General features: G+C 46.3%; 1 protein-coding gene across 1 annotated transcript in view; it reads left to right on the top strand.

The window, feature by feature from the left end:
- ABCC4 (ATP binding cassette subfamily C member 4) overlaps positions 1-21,407 on the top strand; it is a 220,749-nt gene that overhangs the window by 38,928 nt on the left and 160,414 nt on the right. Inside the window, exons 2-4 of the mRNA XM_060128752.1 lie at positions 5,208-5,318; positions 5,864-5,984; positions 17,584-17,808. Of these exons, the coding sequence (XP_059984735.1) occupies positions 5,208-5,318; positions 5,864-5,984; positions 17,584-17,808 (457 nt within the window). The remainder of the gene's footprint in view (positions 1-5,207; positions 5,319-5,863; positions 5,985-17,583; positions 17,809-21,407) is intronic.

Here is a 21,407-nt window from a genome sequence, read left to right as displayed (position 1 = left end):
GAGTTAGACATCCTTGTTTTTGGCCACACCGCATGGCATGCGGGATCTTAGTTCCCCGACCAGGGATCAAACCCGCACCCCCTGCAGTGGAAGCACAGAGTCTTAACCACTGGACTGCCAGGGAAGTCCCCTAGGCATCCTTTTAATTAAGAAAATGTGAATTACTTGTTCGCATGCATTTGATTCAGCTGCTGGAATGGTTCTTTGACCCAAGTAAGGTAGTTTCTTTCCTTTGCTCTGTGGTTTCACAAATCCCAATGAGTAGCATCAAAGGCTTGCTTGGGTAGGCAGTCATAGTCATACTCCTTACTCTCAGGAGGGATATCTGGAACTTGGAAGCAAGAGCTCTGTCATCCCTCATGGGGGAAGAAGTTTAATAGTTTGGAAGAAAGCGTTTGATTGGAACAGACACTAAAGGCCAGATATTCAGAGGTGAGTCGGCGCAGGCACTCACCGGCATAGAGGGATCTTGGTGACGAATTGAGTCCTGTATCTAGTGGTGGCCCTGTGTGCTGTGCTAAGTAGGTAAGGTGTCACCTGCTGGTTGTGAGGTCCCTTACTTGTTAGTTCCAACCAATACTGCTTCAATCCCTTCCGAACCTTAGGAGGTGGTCAGCATGAGCAATATTTCACTTGTGATTCCTTGTTTTATTCTCAGTGTTAACTGAATTGCATGCAAATGTGTCAAAAACATTTTTTTGGAGGGGAGGGATAAACTGGGAGACAGGGATTGACATATACACACTACTATATACAAAATAGATAAGTAATAAGAACCTACTGTAGAGCACACAGAACTGTGCTCAGTACTCTGTAATGACCTATATGGGAATAGAATCTAAAAAAGAGTGGATATATGTATATGTATAACTGATTCACTTTGCTGAACAGTAGAAACTAACACAACACTAAATCAACTCTACTCCAATAAAAGTTAATTAAAAAAATTATTTTTGAGGAGGCGATGAGGATGGTTACCCATGCACAGTACCTGTAGATTCTCAGTCTTGGTTGTAGCGTGGGAAAAAGTATTTGGAAGACGTGTGGTGATAAGACAAGGGACACTATGAAGAAGTGAAAGGAGGGGATTAGCCGGTGGGAGGAAAGGGAGATAAGAAGGCCAGGGGTGAACCAGAAAAGGCCTGGAAGCTCGGAGGCAGGAAGGCTCTGCAGTGCCCACAGCCTGGGAGGACTCTGGTGGACCCCAGCGTAGAGGGTATGGAGGGAGCTGGGGGCACACAGCTTGCATTGCTGCTTCACTTACAACAGGAAGTGGATAAAAAGAGCAGGGATGAGAAAGTGGATTTTGAGCAAGTTTTAAGAAATGGGGGGAACTTCCCTGGTGGCGCAGTGGTTGAGAATCTGCCTGCCAATGCAGGGGACACGGGTTCGATCCCTGGTCCGGGAAGATCCCACATTCCACGGGGCGGCTAGGCCCGTGCGCCACGGCTGCTGAGCCTGCGCTCTAGAGCCCGCATGCCACAGCTACTGAAGCCCGTGCTCCACAATAAGAGAGGCCAAAGCAATAAGAAGCCCGCGCACCGCAACAAGGAGCGGCCCCCGCTCGCCGCAACTAGAGAGGGCCCATGGGCAGCGGTGAGGACCCAATGCAGCCAAAAAAATAAATTAATTTTTAAAAAAAAAAGAAAAGAAATGGGGAAAGTTACAGAGGAAAGGAGAGAAGATTCTAGCTTGAACATTGCCACTCACGTCTAATTGGATTTGGCTGTGGGCCACTCCAGGAAAGCCAGGGTGGTGACCCGTTTCAAGATAGTTCATCAGCACTGTGGGTGTTCCGATGTCACGCTGGATAGGTTCCAGTGATATCTGTGCCAGGCACCGTGGCACGCGAGGCCCATGGAGATCCCACATAGCACGTGAGTTGTCATTGCCTGGAGGGAGTTGTGGTCTCTGGTGGGACAGTTAGGAGGGAAGTGCTGCTGTGGATGAAGACTTGTGGGAGGGGGGGAGAAGAGACTATCATGGTGGCGAGGACGACTCTTGGGTTGGAACTGGGTTGAGGGATGGCTAGTTCGGCAGTGGTCTCAGTGCTGTCCGTGATAAATTGGGGTCAGGGCGCCAGCTGACTCAGGTCTCCATGTCTAACTGTCCAGGTGGCGACACATACTTTGGGCTCCCGTCAGTGAGCTTGCCATCTGATGGAAGTGCAAACCTTCGTGCCTTGATGGTACCCAGATTTGGGAAGTGAAGGGATTTGTGAGGGTCCTTAAATCAAGAGCTATGGGGAAAGACATTTGCCTCATTGAGCAACTTCATCTGTTTTCTGCTGGGGCCCACATGGGATTCCTCAAGATCGCTGTCATGGTGACCTCTGCTCTTTGTCTGATGGGACTTTGTAGTGTTCAGAGCAACACTGATCCTTTCAGTTGATGGCTCAGCAGCCCAAGGAGGTGTTATTATCTCCAGGTGTTCTCCCCGTTTGCTGGAGGCCAGTACTGAGAGGTCATGTGGCTAATTCAAGGTCATGCAATCAGAAAGCAGCAAAGTATCATTACATTGTAAAAAATTGTGGTAAAATGCATATAAAATAACATTTACCATCTTGACCATTTTTAAGCATATGGTTCAGTAGTGTGAAGTACATTCACATCATTGTGCAACCAATTTCCAGAACTCTTTTCATCCTGCCTTAGTGTGTCATTAAACACTAACTCCCCACTCTCCTTCCTTCCCGCCCCTGGCAACCACAGCACTATTTTGTTTCTCTCTGAATTTGACTAAGTACTTCATTGAAGTGGAATCATACAGTATCTGTCCTTTGTGACTATACCATTTTACACTTCCAGCAGCAGTGTGCAAGAGTTCCAGTTTCTCTACATCCTTGCCATCACTTATTTCCCTCCCTGCCTCCCTTCCTTCCTTCCTGATAATAGCCATCCTAATATATGTGAGGTGGCATCTCATTGTGGTTTTCATTTGCATTGCCCTGACAATGAGTGATGTTGAGCGTCTTTTCCTGTGCAAGTAGACTTTTAAAGAGGGCCTTTCAGGGTAAATCCCAGTGTTAATTCCCTGAGCGTTTTCGGGAGGGAATGTGTAGGATAAATGGCAAAACATTTTTCAAACCTGTTTAGTGGTGATGCGCGCAGATTTATACTTTTACTTTGGAAGGAAATTGAGACCTAGAGATATTAAGGGTCATGGAGATGCTGAACTGGAGTGGAGAAGGAGATGGGGGGGGACAGTTGAGGCCCTGGGGCCTCAGTACCACTGAGGGACTAGAATCCAGTCTTCTGCCTCCTGGTCTGGGGATCTTTAGAGGTGCCAAGCTACCAGGGTTAGCAAAATCTGAAGCTCAGTCTCTCTTACTGCTTCTTTAATAATTCATAGACATTCATTTATTCAACAAAGAATTCTTTAGCATCTCCTTTCTACCTGTATTGTGCTAGGAATAACGCAATAAAAGAAGTGTGGGACTTCCCTGGTGACGTAGTGGTTGGGAATCCGCCTGCCAATGCAGGGTACACGGGTTTGATCCCTGGTCCAGGAAGATCCCATGTGCCATGGAGCAACTGAGCCCGTGCGCCACAACTGCGGAGCCTGCGCTCTAGAGCTCAAGAGCCACAGCTAGAGAAAGGCCGCGCGCAACAACGAAAACCCGACACAGCCAAAAAAAAAAAAGAAGTGTGGTCTCTACTTTCATGGGTTATTATTGTCTGGCCTTGGAAATTTCCTTACTCTGGCAAAGTGAGTAGAATGGTGTTAACCTTTGGGCTGTCTCTGCATATTAATCATTATTTAAATAATGCATAATGGATTTGGATAATGTTTTTTTTAGCCCTTTGTATAGTTACTGTTTTTTCCATTAATAATAAGTAATTTGTAGAGAGGTAATTTGAGATTATGTAAATGTCATGGTTCACACAAGCTTTCATCCACGAGGTTTAACTTCCATTGATAATTTTCTGACTCCACTGTTCCTTCTATATTTGTTTGCAGTCTAGACTGCAACAGTTTTCCCTTCTCTGCTGTTCATGAAGCAATAAGTCATGGATTCTTTTGTTATTTAATGGGTTATAATTCACTGACATTTATTTAATACCTAAAGTATCCCAGATTTGGCTAGCAAGAGCCCTTCAAGCCGGCTTCTCTGTCTTTTGCACACATCCTTGTGATTACTTTAGAGCTTCCTTATTTTAGGGTGCAAGATGTCCAGGCCCATCTTGTACTTTCTCTGCCGTTGGTCCTGGCCTGTCGATGGTGATGCTGTTGCTGGGAATGCCTGGGGCTCTACTCACCTGGACCTGGTCTAGTTATAGCAGCCCGCACAGAAATTTCCTCTTTTGGGGCCCATGTTGTGGCTGGACCGGCCCTTGTGGTTCTTAAGATTGTGAGACATGTCTCAGCAACAACCAAGAGGGAGTTCTGAAATGGCAAGATTTATCACTCACATGTCCTGAAGGGTACAAGGCACACCTGAGGTCACACAGCCCCAGAGAGAGAGGGAGAGGGAGGGAGGGAGGGAGGGAGAGCACATGCACGTGGTGAGCTTGTACCTGCACTTCTGCCTTGTTGGGGTCAAGGGCTGGGTGCATGTCAGGCAGGCACTTATGATGAAAAAAGCTAATTGTCAGGTGCTGACACACACTGAACCAACCTTGGAATCAGCCATTGCTTCAAGGAGCGCTGGTTCCTCTTAGGAAGGATATTAAAAAGCCGAGATATGGGTGAAGGGGACCAAAAGGCACAAACTTCAGTTATAAAAGAAATAAGTCATGGAGATGTAATGTCCAGCATAGTGACTGTGGTTAATAATACTGTGTTATTTGAAAGCTGCTGAGAGTTGACCTTAAAAGTTTTCATTAGAAGAATAAAAAAAATGATTACTGTGTATGTTAAAAAAACAAAACACCAAGATCTGGAGACTTGAATGCTCCCTGCTACCAGTGTGTCACTTCTTCCAGGGCCTCTCAGCATATAGAGTTGAGAGAGAGAGAGAGAGAGAGAGAGAGGGCGAGAGAGAGAGAGAGAGAGAGAGAGAGAGAGTGTGTGTGTGTGTGTGTGTGTGTGTGTGTGTGAACACGCATCTAATTTTCTTCCCCCATATCTCTATATATTTAAAATGTAGACCTATTTCTGTAGGCCTCTTTTTTTAATTTTTTTAAAGACAAAGGCCATCGATGTGGGATTCTAATTAGACAGATGTGTAGTTTGGATATATGTCACTCTCCTTTAATTTTTAACAGGTGGCTAAACCCCTTGTTTAAAATCGGTCACAAACGCAGATTAGAAGAAGATGACATGTACTCAGTGCTTCCGGAAGATCGCTCCAAGCACCTCGGGGAGGAGCTGCAGGGGTGAGTAGCAGGCGGTGAGGGGGAGGGGAAGGAGGGTGAGAGCTTCTGCATGTGGCAGTGGTTTGGAGTGGGCTTTACCTTCCTCTGGGTTCTCCTGCAGCCTCCTCGCCCATGACATTGCACGCTCACCCGCCTGGGGCTGACCCTGGGCTTCGCCCACTTTGGAGGCCGGGGGGCCCCATGTTTCCTGTGCGTTTGTGGAAGGGGAGGGAGCCAGCAGCCAAGGCCCTGGATGCTGAGTCTGTCCCCGGAGGTGGTGTCCCTGGAGGAGGCTGTCTGCCCTCTTGAGCTACTCATGGTGCTGTGAATACAGCAAAGCTTGGAAATAACTGGTTTCCGAGACTGTGACTGTTCCCCTCAGAGCCTGTTTTTCTGGTCCTTCAGGGTCTGCACCCTCCTCTTTCCGGAGCCCTGCAAGCAGTTAACCAGCACTGATGGGACAGCCACAGAGTGCCCTGGAGTGATGGCCTATCTTCCACTCTGCCACCTCCCCTGTTCTACCCGTGGCAGGGCTGTTCTTTACTGTGCTTGGTTTCTCATTGCAGGTACTGGGATCAAGAAGTGTTGAGAGCCGAGAAGGATACACGGGAGCCTTCTTTAACGAAAGCGATCATAAAGTGTTACTGGAAATCCTATTTAGTTTTGGGGATTTTTACGTTAATTGAGGTAAAAGCTGTTACATACAGCGCATTGCTTTTCGGTGTATGTGGCTCAGTAATGAGACGGATGCGACGGGTGGGGAGAGGCCAGTCGTTTAAGGTCCGAGGATAAACCTTGTCTAGGAAACGTGTAGCCCAGCGGTTGTATTTAGCTTTAGAATGGACAGGTCCTTAGAAGGAGTGGACCTCCAGGGGGTTACACAGTGTCGTGGAGGGATGGTGCTGAAAAGGAAAGACATACTATGTTAGGATGTTCTCGGTGCTCCGTATAACTGCTGAAAGTGATCCTTGACCAAAAGAAAATCCAGCAAAACCTCAAAGAAGATGTGCCCTGGGGTTTGGAGAAAGTAAACTTGGACCTGAGCCCACGACAACATAAGACATTTTACAGACGCTCAACAAATAACTGTTAACTTGACCAGGTCACATCTGATAAATGCTTTCCTAAGAAGGTATCTTCACCTTCCCCCTTCCAGCGGAACAGAACCCGTGGCCCTGCATCTGGGTTGGAGCTGCCCAGAGCTCGGAAGCTCGGAAGAGCACACCCTTCGCTGGGCTGGCCCTTCCCAGCGGGCCGGACACTGAGAGCCAAAGCCCCCCACGGGGAGGAGCTCCAGCTTCACCACGAGTTCTGTGCACCACACGTTCTGGTTTCGGTCCCTGGCTGTGGGAGTGGATTGCTGGTTGAAAGCAGAGCCTTGGTAGTTTGCAGAGGGTGTAGGAGGGGGATGTGCAGGGGAGAACCTAAGGCAGAAAGCTGTGAGGTCAGTGACCACCATGACCCAGAAGGTTCTGGGTTAAGATCCCCTAGTGAGACAGTTCTCCCTGGGGGCACAGTGCCAGTCGGCCTGCCTATTCCGGCTGCAGCCTGCTGGAGGTCTGCTGCAAATCCACGTGGGTGGCTCGTGCTCTCTGTGGTACCTTAGTGCTGCCGTAGGGACAGGGCCAGCCTGTGAGTGTGTGAGAGCAGGAGGGATAGAAGATGCAGTTGCTGTGAAAGAGTTGTTTTAGGTGGAGAAGGTGAGTTGTCATAAATATGTTTTTATTGGGGGTGAGATGGGTCTGCTAGGTGGTTTGTAGGTGGCAGGTGTGGCTCTTTTTAAAATTTTTATTGGAGTATAATTTCTTTACAGTGCTGTGTTATTTCTTCTGTACAGCAAAGTGAATCAGTTAATGTATACATATATCCCCTCTTTTTTAGATTTCCTTCCCGTTTAGGTCACCACAGAGCATTGAGTAGAGTTCCCTGTGCTGTACAGTAGGTTCTCATTAGTTATCTCTTTTTTGCATAGTAGGGTGTATATGTCAGTCCCAATTTATCCTGCCTCCCCCCCGCCCCCAATTCCCTCCTTGGTGTCCGTAAGTTTGTTCTGTACCTTGTGTCTCAATTTCTGCTTTGCAAGTAAGTTCATCCGTACCATTTTTCTAGATTCCACATGTACGCAATATTATATGATATTTGTTTTTCTCTTTCTGACTTACTTCACTCTGTATGACAGTCTCTTGGTCTCTCCACGTCTCTGCAAATGGCACAATTTCGTTCCTTTCTATGGCTGAGTACTCTTCCATTGTATATATGTACCACAGCTTCTTTATCCATTCATCTGTCGACGGACACCTAAGTTTCTTCTATGTCCTGGCTATTGTGAATAGTGCTGCAATGAACATTGGGGTGCATGTATCTTTTGTAATTATGGTTTTCTGCGGGTATATGCCCAGGAGTGGGATTGCTGGGTCACATGGTAGCTCTATTTTTAGTTTTTTGAGGAACCTCCATACTGTTCTCCATAGTGACTGCACCAATTTACATCCCCACCAACAGTGCAAGAGGGTTCCCTTTCTCCACACCCTCTCCAGCATTTATTGTTTATAGGGTTTTTGAGGATGGCTTTTCTGACTGGTGTGAGGTGATAAATCTCACTGTAGTTTTGACTTGTGTTTCTGTAGTAATTAGTGATGTTGAGCCTTTTAAAATGTGTTTGTGGGCCATCTGTGTGTCTTCTTTGGAGGAGTGTGTACTTAGGTCTTCCGCCCATTTTTTCATCGTGTGGCCCTTGTTTGAAAGGCTTTGTTGTCCTGAAGGGCACTGCGGGCAGTGGGTAGTTGGGTAGGTGAAGCCTGCCCCACACAACTGGAGAAACCAGAGAATTCTGTCACCTGACAGGTGACTGGATGGTCCTGGGAGATTGAGTTCTCGTTGATGACAAAGGTGGCCTGGCCATTGTGCTAGAGGGTGGGACATGTGTGCGGGGCCGTGTTCCGTCTTTGAGAGAGCACTGACCACCTAGATACTGCCGTGGCCTTGCGAAGGGCAGGGTGGAGATGCAGACCCATGCGATTTCCTCAGGGGTTGGAGAGGGTGCAGGAGCCCCTCAGTCTGTCCCAGCCCTTCTTTGACCTGTGTACAGCTGTCCCAGTGATGGTGTTTCTGCATAGTCACAGTAAGTCTCTGTTTGAAATACAGGCAGCAAGCTGGTGTGGACTGTGTGTGTAGGATTTCCTGACCTCACAGAGCAAGCGCTCATGAATTCTGCTTGTCCGGAAACCTTGGGGCGTCGGGGTATGCCTGCAGCTCATGCCAGGTGCCTGGTTTGGGGTGAGCAGAGATGAGTGGCCTCAGGGTTTAGTGTTGGATCGTATCCTGAAGCAGGTCTTTCTCTGCTGTCCCTGGTTCTCTAGTTTCTCTTTGGTACCAGATGCTGAAGAAGGTGAAGGCAGGTGGGTCTCAAAGCGTGGCCCATGTGGCTGGGTTTGCAGCGAGCTGCAGGTGTTTCATGCTGTCCTGCACTGTTGGTCCCTTGGGTGGGGTCACTAAACTTTAGATGGATCCCATCCTAACATGAGCTCCAGGTCTTTGCTGTGGCAGCTTATGGGAGAAGCAGACACAGAGGGAGAGGCCGCAGGAACTGGGGTTCTTCCTGAGAGGGAATCGGCCGCACTGGGGTGCTGGGAGCTTTGATTCCAAAGTTGTCCAGCCCCGGTAATACTTCCTGCTAGGGGTCCAGGAAGACCAGACCTGGGGGCTGCATAAGGTGCAACTGGTAGAGCACTGGCCCCTCTTTCAGGAGGTTGGTTGTTGGGCAGTCATGGCAGAAAAGGGGGGAGCAGAGGACCTGGCAAACGTGCGGGCTCGTCTCAGTAGTAGTACTAGAAGTACTAGTAGCAGTAACAGGGGCTCCTACTCAGTAGCACTGGTGGTGGCGACTGCAGTACTATTAGTGTGGCAATAAAAATATTAAGTTCTTGGAAAAACCATGTACCAGAACTGCTGTAATCACTTTATATGTGATATTAGTATTATTTCTTTGTCTGAGTCAACAAAGTCATAGGTATTATATTACCCCCATTTTAGAGAAGAAGATACAGAGTGCTAAGTAGTTACACGGTGTGCCTGTGGTCACACGAAGCATAAAGGACGGACTGAGGTTCCATCTCGGACGCTCTGACTTAAGAGAATGTCCGTCTCAATGACTGAGCTTGTCCAGGGTCAGGAGGGCTTGTCTTGAGAGCTTTGTTTTCATGGTCTCAGACACATGCATCCTGAACTTGGTGTAAGGATAATAAATAGGTTGCTAAGGACTTCCTGGAGCAGGAAGCCAGATGGGAACATAAATGAGGGCGGAGTCAAGGCGACCACAGCTCCTGGGTGAAGAAGTTCCTAGGGCTTTGACGCTAGCAGCAGTGTCATGCTGTATTTAGATGGACCAGGAGAGGCCCTTTAGGAAACCACCTTTTACTCGTTACCGGCTGTAAGTGGATAAGGTTGTGACTGTTCCGGTGACCCAAGTTCTAAACAACCATCCACACTTTTATGAAACCATTCCAGATGGGCGCCCTGAGATGGGCCGGGGGAAGGTAGTAGGTCTTGGATGGTGGCTACGGTGGGACATTGATAATCTGGGCACAGGTGGAGTGTTCCGTGCTGTTTTTTAGTAAGAGCGCCCAGTTGCTTGCTGAGAGCTCGCTGAGAACTTGCACCCCTGTGGATATGCGGTTGCATTTGCTCCGCGAGAATGAGGATCCCAGGTCGGTTACTGGGGTGCGGAGCAGTTCTCCTGTTCTGCTGTCTGAATACACTTTCCCACACACAGGTGTGCCCCGGGCCTGAGGTCCTAGGGTGACAGCTGGGTAGGAGCAGCTGGACTGGTGAGGATAATAAGTGGCGGAACTCATGGTGGTTTACAGTATAACACTAGACAGTGGCCTCTCTTCCCTAGGTGAGTGTTGTGACTGGCGTACGGTGCTCATTCCAAATTTGTGTCCTTAGGATAATAACTTGCAGAACTCTTAGTTCTGATGCAGTGGAGTTCAGGGAGTTGAGGGCCATTAAAGCTCAAGGAGAAGTAAACATCGAATTTTACTGGCAGTCAAACGAAGCCTGAAATCCAACACAAATATTCCTGTTTTCCTAGACTTGCCGTTTGACATACTGCTGTTTTGGAGACGTTAAAAATCATTCCTTATGACAGAGCTAATAAGGATCTGTTCCATTTTAAAACTCATTTTCAGGTGCTGTTTTGGGTTTTCAGTGATTAAAGCTACTGAGTTAGATGCAATAAATATTAGTTAAATAATTGATTTTATGAAGCAACTGCCCATTTTGTGATCGTCTGTGCTGCTTGCTGGTCTTTGTATTTTATTTTATTTTAAAAAAATATTTATTTATTTATTTGGTTGTGGCAGGTGAGCTCCTTCGTTGTGGCATGCGAACTCTTCCCCCCCACCCCCAACAAATTTATTTATTTATTTATTTATTTTTGGCTGCGTTGGGTCTTCATTGCTGCATGCGGGCTTTCTCTAGTTGCGGAGAGCGGGGGCTACTCTTTTGTTGTGGTGCGGGGGCCTCTCCTTGTCATGGCTTTTCTTGCGGAGCACAGCCTCTAGGTGCTCGGGCTTCAGTAGTTGTGGCACATGGACTCAGTAGTTGTGGCTCGTGGGCTGTAGAGCGCAGGTTCAGTAGTTGTGGCGCACGGGCTGAGTTGCTCCGTGGCCTGTGGGGATCTTCCCAGACCAGGGCTCAAACCCGAGTCCCCTGCACTGGCAGGTGGATTCTTAACCACTGGCATGCGAACTCTTTCTGGGGGCATGCATGTGGGATCTAGTTCCCTGACCAGAGATCGAACCTGGGCCCCCTGCATGGGGAACGCAGAGTCTTAACCACTGCGCCACCGCCACCGGGGAAGTCCCTGGTCTTCGTATTTTAGATAGTGGAAGATGTATACTCAGTACTCCGTCCTGGATTCTCTAAAACGCAGATGTTTCTTCCTTTGTGACCTCCAGCCCTCTTTTAATTCCTCTGGTGCACAGAGTGCCTCGCGGATCATCCATGATTCCCATGGAGTGTGCTGTGACCACCCACAGTGCAGGCGGGGCCTCCCCCGGCACTACCGGCAGCACCAGCGGGAAGAGTCAGGTGATTCCAGCCCGGGGCGAGGCTTTCGGGATTAGGATTTTGAAGTATGAAAACCTCTGTCCTCTGATAATTGAGGAGAGATCATAATGCTTGGAGAAACAAGTACCAGACTGATGTTGAACATGGAGCTCTTGCAGGCCACGCCTAACTAGAACAGAACAACCAGCGAGTTCCCAGCACGCCTGGCTCCTGTGTGCACCTTCCTGGGGACCGCAGGTGGGGAGGACGGGTCTCTGCCTGCCCAGGGCCCTCAGGTTGGAGAGGAGGAGCCTGAAGCCTCTGCCTGGGCCAGAGACGCAGAGGCTGCCTCCCGAGGTCATCGGGGGCCTCCTCCCTGAGAGAGGAGGTCTCTGCCTGCTCGCTGCTGTGTGAGTGCGGTGACCTCAAAGAGCAAGTGTGGGTTCGCCCAGTCCCTTCCCCTGAGAGGGGAGGAGTGGCCTGAGGGGCTGTGTATTATTCCTGGGACCCTTAGAAATGGCCCCCACCTTACCCTTAGCAAGGCCTCATTTGGCCTTTTTCTGAGGCCACTTTTACTGATTGTCTCTGGCCCAGGTGGAGCCTGTAGGAAGGCACATGTTTGTTTAAACTTACTTTGGAACTCATCTGATGGATTCGAAGTAAGCAGAATCCTCCGCTTCCCTGAGAGCTGTACTGGGCCTTTGCATCTATTTCCCAACACTTCCTTCCACATGTCTCTCACGTCCACTCAACCCAGAAGACTGAGGATGGCTACTGGTGGTAAAGATCCTGTGGGCCGTGAGCAGCCACTGAGGGCCACACAGCAAGGGAGAGGTAGAGGGAGCATCGAGCAAAGGATATGGGGGACCTGCAGAGCAGACCTGCTGTGTGCGCCCTGCTGGTTCTTGAGTGTATACATTAGCCGTTAGATAGCAGTAATACCCACAGTGATGACCTTGAGTCATAAATGAGGGTGATGCTTTTCAATCAATTTTCTTTCCTTTTTTTTAAACACATATAAGTTTTTATTATAACAATTAAAAGTTTTAAAAAATTGGAGCATGATTGACTTACAATTATATTCGTTTCAGGTATACAACATAGTGATTAAATATTTCTATACGTTACAGAATGATCACCCCCATAAGTCTAGTTACCCTCTGTCACCATAGAAAGTTTTCCAATATTATTGACTATATTTCCTGTGCTCTACGTTACATTCTCTTGCCTTATTTATATTATAACTGTAAGACTGTACCTTTTAATCTCCTTCACCTATTTCACTCATCCCCCCACCCTTCTCAACCCGTCGTTTTTTAAGAAGTCAGGCAAGTATGTGACTCATTTTTACAAGACTGCATTTATAATGGTTCAAATTTTAAAAATCTGCTTAGAACCGAAACTTTTTATTACTTTCCAGAAAAGTTGGCTTTTATGAATGACTTCTCAAGAGTGCTTGTTCTGCTATGATCGCCTGTAAGAAGCAATGAGTTTTCCAACCCTTTGTGAAACCAGCCTCTGCCATTCAGAATAGAACAGGTCTCTTCCCAGAACTTCTGGATGATAAAGTGATCATAGCTTACACTTGTTTTTATGCTGGTTTCAGAGCACTTTGAGCTGTTTGTTGTATTGCATTTAGCTGTCCCAGGATTCCTCTGAGGTAGACAAGGCAAGTATTTCCACAGACAAGGCCCTGGAGGTGCAGGAGGGCACATGATGGGCTTAGGGGGTCATGTGACTTGCAGGTGGCAGACCTGGGTTCTGAAGCACAGCGTTCTGATTCCTAGGCCAGTGTTCTTTGCATTCTGTCCTGAGGCTTCCTCTCCCACCACAGCTTCCAGTGAAGGCTCGCAGAGCCAAGACTTTATGAGAACAACTTTTTTTTTCTGAAAACAGCTCTGTGCTCCTCTTTCAGCTGCTTCCTGCAGTGTGTTTTTTTGGTTCCCCCCCCCCCCCGAAGATTTTAAAGAACATTTCAAAAATAGAAAAACAGAATAATGTTGAAAGGTAGCAGAATGCACCACCCTAGAATGTGACTTTCTGGAGTGAAGATTATTTTGAGCCGACTGTATTTTGAGAAATAGACACAGGGACATTTACATTGATAACTCCATATGTAAGGGCTTCTCCTTCTCTATACCTGGAAGAGAAGGTTGGCTCTAAATCACAAAAGAATCTTGTCAATGAAGATTGGGTTTGCATAAGGAATTCAACTCTACCTTTCTTAACTTGTTTACTCTGCTTTTCCTAGTAACCTCTCATAAGGCTCCCCCCTCCCCCCGTTTAGCTGGAACCTCAGGACTTGTGTTCATATAGGTTTTTCTTGGAAGTACGATATGTCTCGTGGAATTCTGATTAAAACCCTTGGTGGTACTTGTAAGTCATTCAGAGCAGGTCTGTAGCCCCTCTAGACTCAGATGCCATGGTGATGCAGGAGAGGAAGATAGCAGATGTTTACATGAGGTTAGTTTCTGCATCCAGAATCTTCCAGGGAGAGGGAATTTAAGGCTCTATCTCTCATCTGTTGAACCTAAACCAGTTCCTGGAGGCTGGGCCTCAGGCCTGTGAGGGCTCTTAACTCCTCGAGGTGATGCAGTCACAATGAATGCCACTGTGGAAAAGAGGAGTGAAGACAGATACAGAATCCTGGTGGTGATTATTTCTCCAGATCCACTGCTTTTCCTCCTTAGTCTCTGTATCCTTCTCAACTCTAACTTGGTCACTTCTTCCCCAGTTTCTAAAAATTAACTGCCTATTCATTTCCCCCCAAGCTCACTCATTTGTTTCTTTGTGTGTTAGATGGTTTCTATTTCCTGTAATTTTTTTTTTCCCCTCATGACTCAGAGATGATGGAGTTGGGCAAGAAATATTTAAAGTACATGGGGGAGGGACTTCCCTGCTGGTCCAGTGGCTAAGACTCTGTGCCCCCAGTGCGGGGGGGCCCCGGGTTCGAGCCCTGGTCAGGGAACTAGATCCCTCATGCCACAACTAAGACCCGGTGCAGCCGAATAAAATAAATAAATAAGGAAAGAAAGAAAGAAAAAGAAGGAAAGAAAGGAAGGAAGAAAGAGAAAGAAAGAACATAGGGAAACATGGAGGAGAAACTAGAAAGAAAGAACATGGGGAAACATGGAGGAGAAACTCTACCTACTGGGGAAGTTCTACCATCAAACTGTGTAAGAAATACCCCTAAGAAGTAAGAGGTGGGGTTAAATGTGAGGTGCTTTCAGGAGGCTGAATACGAAGGACTTCACCCAGAAATATTTGCCTGAGAGACTCTTGTGAAACGTCGAACATTGGGGCTTTGTCGTATTATATTGGGTTGTTTTAAAATTCCTTTATGGTTTTGCAGTTGTGAAGAATTCTTGTGAAGGAATAAGAACTGTATTCTCAGTTGGTTCGTGGAAAGAATATTCACTGGGTCATAAGTTGGTGCCAAAGATGAAGGGTTTATTGGAGCAATTTTTGACCTTGTTCCTGCTTATCCAGAAAGTTTTCACTTGGTTAGTTTCAGGTTTGATGATGAATATTGTTTCAGTTGTTTTATTTCTCACTAGTTGAGGGTTAGGCTCAGGAACAGACAGCAGTTTGGAAGCTTTGGGCCACGGACTGGCATTACTCTTTTTTTTTTTTTTTTAAGATTCATTTATTTATTAAATTCATTTAATTTTTTTGCTGCATCGGGTCTTAGTTGCAGCACGTGGGATCTTCGTTGTGGTGTGTGGGCTTCTCTCTAGTTGTGGCGTACGGGTTTTCTCTAGTTGTGGAGCACAGGCTCCAGGGTGCATGGGCTTTGTAGTCGTGGCGTGTGGGTTCCAGAGCACACGGCCTCTAGTTGAGGTGCACGAGCTCAGTAGTTGTGGCACGTGGGCTTAGTTGCCCCGCGGCACGTGGGATCTTAGTTCCCTGACCAGGGATTGAACCTGTGTCCCCTGCATTGTAAGGCGGATTCTTTACCACTGGACTACCAGGGAAGTCCCTGGCATTACTCCTTAATGAGACTGTTTGCTCAATTGAGTTATTAAAGACGGTCTCAGTGAAAAAATCATGACGCTTAGGCAATAGTGACCTGCCTTTATTTTGTACTCTTTTTTGCTGAATTTGTTGCATCTGTCGGTATTCTCTTTGGTGGGTTTCCGACATTAGGCTCAAACGGAGAGCTGAGTAACAGGGAACGGTGATTCCCAAAGGTAATTATAAGTTTTAGGCAAGTCTGGGACGGCAAGTGTTACCACTGGGCTTCTGGTGGAGAGCCCCAGGTTTGTAGGTTGCAGCACTGGGCTGCCCTCGGCCATACCCAGGCTGGGACTGCCCGTGTGTACAGTTTGACATTCTTGCTTCTCTGTGTAAGCCTCCAGATTTCCATCTCAGTAAATTCTAAACAGTGTGTTTTACCATCTAGTGTATGAGGGACTCTTAGTGCCTCTAGGGGTGAATGAAGGGGCATGCTGAAAATGGAACAGTGAGCCTTTGTGTCCTTGAGAGCCGATTATCTTGTTCTCATCTGATGATCTTACTCATCATGATTGTTCAGCTAAACAGTGTTCCCTTACTTGTCTGTAGTAGATGAAACCTTCCGTGACCTCATGGAAGGCGAGGCAGCTGGTGCAGCCTGTGAACATGTGTGTAGAGCAAGACAGGAGGGTTGGGGTTTGATGTCACACCGATGTGAGGGACGGGGACAGCTTTCTGTAAATATCCTGATTGGGTACTAGTTGGTTGAGCAAAAAATGCATGTTAATTTTTTTTTTTTTTTGCGGTACGCGGGTCTCTCACTGCTGTGGCCTCTCCCGCTGCGGAGCACAGGCTCCGGACGCGCAGGCTCAGCGGCCATGGCTCACGGGCCCAGCCGCTCCGCGGCATGTGGGATCTTCCCGGACCGGGGCACGAACCCGTGTCCCCTGCATCGGCAGGCGGACTCTCAACCACTGCGCCACCAGGGAAGCCCTGCATGTTAGTTTTGTTTCGCGTTTGGAGTTTTGGAGTCTCCATCCCTTCCTCTTGTGTGTGGGTTCTTCAGCTTCAGACGGACAGCAGAGAGCTATCAAACTCAACCTGTCATTTGTTTACCATGTCTGTGTCAGTAAGGAGGGATTGCCTGAAAGGAAAAGCCGAGTTCCAGAAAGATTTCCAAACTTTTGGCACTTTGTCTTTTGAGAAGTCTGTGGAGGAAAGGATGTGGAGGGCGGAGGTGTTTACTTTTGGTGACTTGGATTTGTGTTGAGTGTTTGGTTTTCCTTGATGGGGGAGAAGGGTAACTTTGGAGGGGTGAGTAGAGGGAGGAAGTAGGTTACCGGGTGGAGCGGCCATTTGGCAGGGTGGGCAAGTGTTGCTGTTGTGCCTTTAGTTTTGGGAAAGAAAATTGCTTTCACTAAGTCTTTTTCGGGAGGTAAGCATCAATGCCTCCGAACTCATTGGTTTTAGGATTTGAATTTTGGCCTTAGGGAATAGATGATTGGTAACATTTCTTCCAAACCAGCAGCTGCGGTGTATGGTGGATGGAGAACCATGGATGACATCACTTTTTAGCTTGGCTTCTGTCCTGTTTAATTTTTGACTCCAAGGAACATCCCAGCTTCTAGTGGGTAGAGACATATTCACACAGCGGCCCCTGGGGCTGAGAGCCGGCGAACCTCCCAAGCTTTGTTTCTTTGTGATGCTCCCTCAGAAGCTGGGCTCCATTTTCTTGATCTTTGGACATGTGGAGTTTGGGTTGGGAAAGAGTGGATGTGTTTATGCCAGTGTCTCATTTCATAAAGGCTCTTAAAACAGAAGGTGATGGCAAGAGCATGTCTCCTGTACATGAACCATCTTGACTTTCTGTTGGGCTGGGACGTTGAGAATACAGGGGGCAGGGGCAGGCTGCCAGCAGGGCTTGTTCATATGGAAGCAAATTTCTTACCCTTCCTCAGCTTATCTTCAGCTAAGACTTACTTGGTATTTTGCCAAATGTTTTCTAAAGCACCGGTTGTAATATTTACTGAGCATCCGCAGTGTACGAAGCACGATGTACTAAGGCTTTATTGTCTTTGTAAAATTTTTGCTTAAGGTTAAAACTGTTGTCTGCTTGTGTTATAGAAGATAGTGGATGTGTGGGTTTTTCTTTTAGGTTAACCATGAATGTTGCGTTTTGTCAAAATACCTTTTTAACAAGTAATAATAAAAGTAAAGTTTGTGTTAAGAAAAACTGGTTTGGCTTGTATTTCTAATTAAGGCTTTTTTTCTTTACTTTTAGGAAAGCACCAGAGTAGTTCAGCCCATAATTTTGGGGAAAATTATTGGTTATTTTGAAAACTACAATCCCACTGATTCTGCTGCTTTGTACAAAGCCTACGGCTATGCCGCAGTGCTGAGTGCCTGCACGCTCGTTCTGGCCATTCTGCACCACTTATACTTCTATCATGTTCAGTGTGCGGGGATGAGGTTAAGAGTAGCCATGTGCCATATGATTTACCGCAAGGTAAGTGTCACTCGGCACCAAAGTGCGTACCTTTCCTGAGCTATCAGAAGCCTTTTGGGAAAGCTCTCTGTCAAGTAAAAACTTTATAACTAGTCAAAATTGTGAATCACTACCTTGTACGCGTGTGACGTATATAATACTGCACATCAAGTATACTTCCGTAAAAAAGTAAGAAAAACACATTGTACCCGGGAAAAAAAATTATTTTCTTAATGACTGTCCTCATTTACACCATACTACAGAGGCTTGGTATTTGCATCAAGCGAGTTTTGTTGTTTAAGCAAACCTTACAAAAATGTAATGAAAAGATTTCTCTCAGGTCAGGGCTGCTTTTGATAACTTCCATTCACAGTCCACTGCATTACATGCAGTAAATTTGTAATGAAGTCTATAAGCACCCGTGTTATCAAGTTGATTTTTACTGTTTTCATGCCTAAATCTCATAGTGGTATTTATGGAGACTGTTGTTGTTCATGAAAACCTTTATTTACACAAAGTTGTATTTAATAGTAAGCTTCGGTGATTGGATCTATAAAGTTAAATCTAGGAGAAAAGAATGTATTTGAGAAAGGGAATCTTTATATTTTTAAGTGACCCACCTAATCATATTCATTATAATTATGTTAACTAAAGAAAAATGTAAATGGAGTCCATGCTACATACAGACTCACTCATTGTGTTGTAGAGTTGTGATTGTTCATAACAGTATTAAAGAAAATAGATGTTTGGGATAAAACTTGAAATTTTTCATTGTTTTTAGTAATTTTGGGGAGAATTTGTTACCGTTCATTCAAAGTCTTTTTCGTAATACATTTCCCTTTTTTCTTTAGTATGTATTATAGCAGTTTTAATAAGACCTGGTTTGATGTTTTCAGTGCTTTTGTATTGAGTAATGCCCATAGAATTATTCCGTAAATTACCCTGGTCTTAACTAGTATAAAAGGAGTAAGGATTTCAGGTGTCTTTACAAAGGAATTGCCACAGATACACCAGTGTCAAGAGCTGCAGGGCTCTTTATAAACTTGATCCTGGATATCTCTTTTACCTATTTACTTTTTAAAGAATTTTCATTTGACTGTATTGTATACTTGAAATTTACTGAGACAGCGGATACACACACAAAGGACAACTACATAATGGACATGTTAAGTGGTTTTCCTACAGTAATTATTTCCCACTGTATATTTATATCAAAGCAACATGTTATACACCTTAAATGTATACACTTTTTATTAAAAAACAATTAAAATCGTCCTTGAAAGCCAAAACCAAACAATTTAAATTGAAAATTTTCACTTCTTTTACCTAGTTGCTACTTATTTAGACCTTCTGTTTCTTGGCAGTACTTTTCTTGGCAGAATGGAAGATGTGTCATCATCTTTTCTTTTCTTTTCTTTTTTTTCTTTTATTTTATTTTTTTTGCGGTACGCGGGCCTCTCACTGTTGTGGCCTCTCCTGTTGCGGAGCACAGGCTCCGGACGCGCAGGCCCAGCGGCCATGGCTCACGGGCCCAGCCGCTCCGTGGCATGTGGGATCTTCTCAGACCGGGGCACGAACCTGTGTCCCCTGCATCGGCAGGCGGACTCTCAACCGCAGCGCCACCAGGGAAGCCCTCGTCATCTTTTCTTGAGCAGAGTCTTGTGACTCTCGGGGGCCTGTGAACCCAGGGACCTGGCATCTCACTGTCTGTGTTTGGCTACAGCATCTGAGCCGGTTTCCTCCTGGGTGACGTGGAAATGGCAGTGGTGCCCGTACACTCTAGTCAGGGGTCTTCCTTGTCGTTCATCATCATCTTTGTTATTCTGTTGCACCTTCTACTATTTAGGAGATGGGTACTCAGATTCCCACAGATTAGCTAGATGCTTGTCTCTCCAGATCATGCTTAGCTCCCATAAATAAATAGGAAATTTCACCAGAAGTGCACTGTGAAAACCTTTCATTAGGTCTCATGGTTCAGTCAAACAGATCGCTCTTTGCTGCACAGGTGAGCCATTGTCTACCAGTTTGTCTTCCTCTTCCCACTAACACTTGGCGTTGCCGTTGGGAAATCTGATATAATCTGGCGCATTTGCTTCGATGAATGTAAACATGTCCCAAAGCCATTAATTTGCTGGCTTGATTGGGGTAAGAGACTTGTTCTTTAGGAAGTCAGCTATTGTTGGGATTATACCATAGACGTGACCTGAAATTCCAGAAACGTGGGAAAGACCAGTCTCCTCAGGCACAGCCTTCCATCGAGGATCCTTTTTAGGAGCAGAAATGTGACACTTCTTAGCAGGTTGCAGGTGGGCTAGTTCCTTAGGGGAAAAGCTGGCACTGCACAGCAGCTCTGAAAAGCCCCTCTGATCTTTGGGGTTTATGCACCCCCCACCCCGCTAATCCCTGGTCCTGGGGAGAAATCAGGTTGGGTGTTAGAAATGGAATGGCTGCTAAGTCACAGTTGTAACTTTGAATGATCTTGTGGGATGTATCATATGTAAGAATGACTTGTCGTTTATCTACCTTTCAACTGCTTTGGTAAAATTACTTTTGATCACTGCTTTTTAAAAAAATTGTAGTAACATATACACAACATCAAATTGTCCATTTTAACTCTTTTTAAGTGCACTGTTTAGTGACATGAGGCACGTTCACATTGTTGTGCAGCCATCATCGCTATGCGTCTCCAGAACTTTTTCATCTTCCCAAACTGAACCTCTGCACCCTTTAAACACTAACTCCCCACCCCCTCTCCCCTCAGCCGTCACCGTTCTACTTCTCTCTATGAATTTGACTGCGCTAGGTGCCTCACAGAAGTGGAATCATAAATGTTTGTCGCTTTGTGTCTGGCTTACGTCATGTAGCACAGTGTCTTCAAGGGTCATCCGTGTTGTCGCAGGCGCCAGCATTTCCTTCCTTTTCAAGGCTGAGTAATGCTCCATTATAGGTGTTGTGTATCCATTCATCTGTCAGTGGACATTTGCGTTGTTTCTACCTTTTGGCTATTGTGAATAATGCTGCTGTGAGCATGGGTGTTCAAATATGTGTTCACGTCTGTGCTTTCAGTTCTTTTGAGTACATCCCCAGGAAGTTGACTTGCTGTATTATGTGCTGATTTTGTGTTTAGCATTCTGAGGAACGTCCGTACTCTTCCGCTGTGGCTGCCTCATTTTACGTTCACACTTGATCACTGATTTTTCTGTCTAACTTGAGGACTAAATGAGAAGTTTCTATGAACTGTGACGCTTCGTTTGGATCAGTGGCTCCAGTTGTCGGTTTGTAGAAACAGCTCATGATGGTCTCTTCAGGCTCCTCAAATCTCTAGAGCATTTTTTCGAACTTCTTACCGAATAAAGGGATTGTGGAACACGGGCTCTGTTTTGTGTAAAGTCAGCAGACTGGCATTACAAACACAGGTTCCTCAAAGCAATAGTGTTTTAAACATTATATTCACTCATTTTGGGAAATCGCCCCCAGTCCCTGGTGATATTCCCAGCGTGAGTTGCTATCACCTTTACAGTGAGACCAGTGTCTTAATTCCTGTCTTTCTTTGTTCTTGGTTGGGACAGAGAAGAAGGAGAACTCATCCGGCTGCAGATCTCAAAGGGTAACTTCCCCAG

This window comes from Lagenorhynchus albirostris, chromosome 18 (genome assembly GCF_949774975.1).
Source record: "Lagenorhynchus albirostris chromosome 18, mLagAlb1.1, whole genome shotgun sequence".
NCBI lineage: Eukaryota > Metazoa > Chordata > Mammalia > Artiodactyla > Delphinidae > Lagenorhynchus > Lagenorhynchus albirostris.
This window is presented reverse-complemented; position numbering and strand designations above follow the sequence as displayed.